Source organism: Zingiber officinale, chromosome 6B (genome assembly GCF_018446385.1).
Source record: "Zingiber officinale cultivar Zhangliang chromosome 6B, Zo_v1.1, whole genome shotgun sequence".
Taxonomy (NCBI): Eukaryota; Viridiplantae; Streptophyta; class Magnoliopsida; order Zingiberales; family Zingiberaceae; genus Zingiber; species Zingiber officinale.
In genome coordinates, this window is record NC_055996.1 from 116,673,779 (window position 1) to 116,679,905 (window position 6,127).

The following is a 6,127-nucleotide window of genomic DNA, read 5'->3' on the forward strand; positions in this document are numbered from 1 at the left end:
GCTTGGCAACTTTAGCAACTTCTAATAGAGAAAGGTAGACCTTTAATCAACAGTAATCTTAGGCACCTTTCTGATATCATTAATTGTGGAGGTGAATGAAGATTATTGATGCTTTGGTACATGGACAAGGAATTAGTTAACTTTAGCCATAAGAATGAGTTTTTCTGATGATGTAAATATACCTAACCTTGATTGTGGAACAAGCAAATTCATGGCATAATTAAAGAATAATAGAATTTATCTGAATATATAAGAAGAAAGGCTTTGGTATCCAATTCATAAACAAAATACAGTGAAAGATTTACAAGAATTGAAAGTTATGGTTTCAGCCAAATACGTTATCAACCCAAAGGAAGGTGGAGAGAAGAAGGCAGACGACAGAACAAATCCATTTAGGTGGATGATCGATGGTTTCTCAACCATTGCAAATCAAGGCGCTGCAACGTATTACTCTGGGAGTTTCACAGCCTGTGGTTTTAGCTGGTAAATCACATGTTCTTCAACAAGTGAAAACCAAACTTTTGTAGTTAATACAAATGAAATTTCTCTATCCGTTTCGATAAGAACATCCACATCAACTACTCTATCCAAAAATTTTATCCTAAATTTTGAATAGGGGAGCTAATGTAAAAAATTTTTAGCTACCCTATATATTTCTAAATTTGGATTTGATGAATAGTGATTCTCTAAATTTAGGGAATAAAACCTCTACCTCTCTCTCCTTCCACTCATTCTTGTCAATCTCTCTTTCCACTCATTTCATAAATATAATAATAAAAAAATAGAGGAAAGTGAAGAAAATAATAAAAAATTAAAGATAATAGAAATTTTAGGATAATTGATGTAGTGTGTAGTATTGAAAAATGATTGTCTAAATTTAATAAAATGAGTTATTTACTTTAAATTTTAAATATATTAATAAAGAAACTGACGTGGATTGGATACTCTAACATTTAAGATCTTTGAAAGACTTAGCATAAGAAAATGCTTTATGAAAGATAGCTATTAAGATCTTTGAAAGATTTGGCACAAGAAAATGCTTTGTGAAAGATAGCTAAGAGAAGAACTATATTAACTGCAGGAAGTTGCGATTGGAATCAGTTTTAGAAGAAGATGGTGAGAAATATATGGGTCTTTATCTCTCACATGATGATGCAGATTCAAAAAACCCAGTGATCAAAGCAATCTACAAGCTCTTCATATATGATCAACTACATGCGGAGCACGTACAAAAGGAAGGTGACAATACAGTTAATACAGAGTTGCTTGCTATTTTGCAACATATGTTTATATATCTCATGAAGGAAGGATTAGTATTTCTTTTCCTGAACTTGTTGGTGGTGGAGTTATTTATCATGTTATATATCTTCATTATTTATGTAGGCGAAGACTATTTCCATAGCAAATCCCATGATGGATTTTGTTGTAAGATTGCATTAAACAAGTTCAACAGTTCAAAATCTGGACTGCTCGTCAATGATTGTTGCATCTTTGGAGCTGAAGTCCTGGAAGCTTTTGCATGCAAATTAGACAAAGAAGGAATCCATGAATCCTTGTCCCTAAAGAAAGACCTAACTGCTCGAATTTATACTTGGGTGATCAAGGATGTTTCCAAATCGAAGGACCGACTACTTTCTGAAACTGTTGCTGCAGGCGGCTACAACTGGTATTTCATTACATGTTCTTAATTGGATCATATAAGATATTAATTATTAATTTCGACATGTCTAGGCGTATCTCGCTCTATCCAAACTTAGCCTCGTTCAAAGACTTCTTCGCTATGTTCTTGATCATGGACAATGCTTCTAATCTTGGCTCCAAGACTAGAGTCTATGTTGACTTTAGTTTTTGCTTGTTGGATCAGCATAATGCCAAGCACTGGAAGCGTTCAGGTTTTGATAATTTGTTTGCGCTAGCTCCATGGCTACGCTACAACTTGATCGAGCAATCATCTGATTGTGTTTTTTTATTTATTGTTGTAGTGAAACATTTGTTCTCGTCAGAGAGTGCCAATTGGGGATGGCGAGATTTCTTAAGCTGGAACGATGTACAAGATCCATCGAGAGGATTTCTCCGCAACGAGACATGCATCGTTGAAGCATCCATTGTGGTTCTTGGAGTAGACATCATTGCTTGAACACGAACCAGCGAGATATTTATCTGTTCGTTCATTTAATGTCCATCAACTGTTACTTTCCCATCTGAGTGTTCTGTCATCCACCTTCGGTATTAATTAGTCGAAGCCTATTGAATAACATAGGCAACAACGGATACGCTGCAATTATTCAGTCTAATAGTTTGAAGGTAAAATTTAAATCTTTAATGACACTCACATGATCTCATAACGAAGATGATAGATTCCGATCGTAAGTTGACTTTCAATTATTAAATGACTGCACCAACTGATCTAGTTGATTTTTTGACCATACAATTCGTGCTGCCGTTTTAAAGATACATTTAAGATGATACCCTCTCTGTTTGTTTGGAGGTAGGGAAAAATTTTCTCTACGAAAAGTTTTTTTTAATGTTTATTTTATTAAACGTTTAAAGCGGATGAAAAAAATATTTCATCGGTGGATAATTTTAATAGAAAAGTTTATCCCTTTCGAATAGGACGAAAATGATTAAGAATCGGACGTCCCTGTGATGATTTCAAGACTTAGCTTCCTTGATGTTTAAAAAAAAATAAAGACTCTTTTATAACTTCCAATAAGTTACAGGGCATCGCTGAGTTCATCATCTTCAATGAAATTGGTAAAAATATCCTTTCATACAATGACCTACTTAATTTTCTGATCTATAGATGATTATGCAGCCGGTCATACGAAGGCGCTCGAGATCAAGATATGATCTTTATAGAAGTTGTGAATATAATTTAAAATATTGATTCTCATAAAATTAGTTACTATCTATATATAAACAAATGGAATAGAGCATGTGGAAAGGCCTAATTAAGTGATTTGGTTGAATGAGATTGATTGAGCGGGTCAAGCGACTTGAAAGTATGAACATGGTCAATGCAAGCATAGTTAATTCATTTTTATTCTAGTTTATCAACTAAAGTTTTTATTAAAAAATTATTCGCATATTCTATGTATCCATCATCTATTCTAGTATATAATTGTATACATTCACTTTTTATAGCGTTTTGAATGTAGAAATTATATGTGGAATTATGAGAGTATATAAATTTAAAAACTAAAAATATATATATGTGGATATACAAAATTATAGCATATAATTATATAGAATTGGAATATATGATTAAAAATGGGCCAATCTAGATGGGCTTGGTTTGGACTTACTTGACCTATGTTATAACGTGTTGGGCTTAGCCTGACCCAACCTGTCACGGGCACATGATAATTGAAAGACACAAAGAAGATAATGTATTTTTGTAGACAATTTAATTCTGCAATTTTTAAAATAATTTAATTAACCACTAAATATGACTTAATATAATCAAATTTAACTTAATTGAATCAAAACCTTTTGTTTTGTGCCAAAACATCATCGTGTACTTAGGAAGACTTTGACAAGGCATGTTTTTGTTTTTAGGTTAATTCAATCCGATATATACAAGTAGTATCTCTATCCCTCACATTAGAATAGTGGGATCCACTTGGAATCAATGGGATCATACAAGATCCTTTGATCTATAATTTACTGATCAAAGAATGATTTACTATCTTTGATTGATGGATCTTATCTATTTAATAAGTAAGATCCATCAAAATGGATCAATCTATATAGTAAACTATTCTTTAATCTATAAATTATGGATCAGAGATCTATCTTCTAATGAAACCACCATCTATATATGAGAGGTGAAGACATTGCATGTACCGTAAATTGAAATTTTTCTTAATTTTTTTAGACTTCCAACGATAAGTTAATGGGATAATTAAAGAAGAATAGAGTTCCAACTTATGACAGGCATTTAGAGCGTGGCAAATGAAGTAAACATCTTTAATATTATTTTTAATAACTTTTGAGTTTGTTATTTAAACTATTTTTAGTATTTAGGATATTTTAAATAATTTTTATCTTTCATATTTTAAAATTTTGAATCTATTAAGAAATTTTAGAATTATAAATGTTTTTTATATGAGGATTTTTTTTATAAATTAAAATTTATAAAAATATTTTAAATACTAAAAACTCAAAAATTATTCTCTCTGCAAGCTCCTATAAGCAGCACCCTATGTTTTAATCATCTCACCACCCCGAAAGGACGGAATGGTTCATAATCATGCGGAATGGTGCGGTGTGTTGATCTGGCACATTTCATATCATCTGTACTAATTAAAATAAAAGAAAAAACTTGTCGCGTCACACCAATAACACATTCCTCTTCGTTGAAGCCCTAGCCGTTCCTCCCTCTCTTACCTACGACTCTCTCGCCTCTCCGCCAAAGCTACGGGAGAATTTGTCATGCCTCCCTGTTCGGGATCTACGACTCTCTCGCATCGAGCTCTGTCTCGCCATGACCTCCTCTCTACCAAAGCTAGGGTTTCACCACCACCCCCTCCATCTCTCGCCACGACGAGATCCTTTTCTTACTCTTATCAGGCTTCTAAATTCTTTCATCACAAGGATTATTTGTAGTAATTTATCTTATTGTATTTATATTTTTGTTCTTTCATTGTTTATTATTCTTGACCATCTCTTTTAGCTTGTATTTTCTTTATCATTTGTACTTCCATTCTTTTATTTGAGGGAATAAAAAGCCGAATGGCATTTCTTTCTGTTGAAGTTTTGTTTGTATTGCTTTATACAAAGAAGCTAATTTGTGTACATAGAGAAGCTAATCTATACCGAGAAATTAATTTGTGTTGCTTTAAAAATTACATAATTTATTTTTATATATCATAATCGCTTATATTTTATACCAGCACAAACATAGATTATTTTACTTTAGAAACTATTATTTTGCTTCTGTTATCCTATTCTATTATTTTGCTTTAGAAAGTTGCTAAAAGTTAGAATCTCTGTCAAGTTAATTAAAATAGTTGTTGTTTATTTATCTATTTATTTATTATCAAATATAATGCAAGGATACTTAGAAATGGAAAAAAATAAAGTTGATGATCAGGAATTCATTTCCTAAGTTGAATTCCTAAGTTGCAGATGATCAAAAATCAAAAATTGGAATCGAATTCTCATCACTAGAGGATGCATATTCGTTCTATAACTAATATGTATGAGAAATCAGATTTAGTTCAAGAAATAACACAAGCAAGAAAAATAAGATGACAAATGAAGTGATGTGGAAATAAATTGTATGTTTTAAAGGACATATAGATCTAATGCGGAACAATAAACATGTAAACGTTAATCAAGTAACAAGAGAAAGAGCGCGTGGCGGAGTTAGAATGAGTTGTAAGTCAAATATTGCATTTGTCAAGAAACAGACATGACCTAATTGGGTTATCAGTAATTTCATAGAAGCCCATAATCATCCGCTCTCGACTCCATCAAAGGTGCATTTACTACGCTCACATCGTAATGTTTTGGCAGCAAAGAAAACATTGACAAAATAATTTTCAGATACCAATGTATCAACTTATCAACAAATATGATTATTGGAGATAGAGTATGGAGGTCCTGAGGGGGTAGGTTGCATAGAAAAAAATATTAAAAATTTTAAGAGAAATCAAAGGGATGAACAAAAGGGTATTGTTGTTGAAACACTGATCGAGTTCTTTACATCTAAGCAAGATAAGAATTCAACTTTTTTCCTTTGATTACGATACTAATTCAGATAATAGATTTAGTAGGTGTTTTTAAGCTGATCATGTATCAAGAAGGAAATGCAGTGTATTGGTGATGCAGTTGTATTTGATACGACATATAATACTAACAAATATGATTTGATTTTGGCACCATTTGTAGGGGTTAATTATCATCATCAGATAATTCTTTTTGGTTGCGAATTTCTAAGTGATGAGAAAACCAAGTCATTTGTTTGGTTGCTTACAAAGTTCTTTGAAGTCATTCCTAAATGTGCACTAAACATTATCATCACTAATCAGGACCCTGCTATGATAAAAGCCATTGCACAAGTTTTCTCTCAAACAATGCATCGATATTATTTGTGGCACATATTGAACAAATTTTCAGATAA

General features: G+C 32.1%; 1 protein-coding gene across 1 annotated transcript; it reads left to right on the plus strand.

Annotated features, from left to right (window-relative positions):
• Positions 1-284: 284 nt before the first annotated feature.
• Positions 285-2,323, plus strand: LOC121990573. Its single transcript, XM_042544683.1, has 5 exons — positions 285-483; positions 1,082-1,239; positions 1,384-1,666; positions 1,732-1,892; positions 1,983-2,323. Exons 1-5 carry the CDS (start codon positions 320-322, stop codon positions 2,135-2,137), a joined length of 921 nt encoding a protein of 306 aa, XP_042400617.1. The 5' UTR covers positions 285-319; the 3' UTR covers positions 2,138-2,323.
• Positions 2,324-6,127: the final 3,804 nt, after the last annotated feature.

Coding starts and splice junctions, on each gene's coding strand:
- LOC121990573 (XM_042544683.1), top strand. CDS start 320: ATGGTTTCAGCCAAATACGTTATCAACCCAAAGGAAGGTGGAGAGAAG. Junction 1,240..1,383: donor GGAGCACGTACAAAAGGAAG/GTGACAATACAG, acceptor TTATTTATGTAG/GCGAAGACTATTTCCATAGC. Junction 1,893..1,982: donor CAAGCACTGGAAGCGTTCAG/GTTTTGATAATT, acceptor TTATTGTTGTAG/TGAAACATTTGTTCTCGTCA.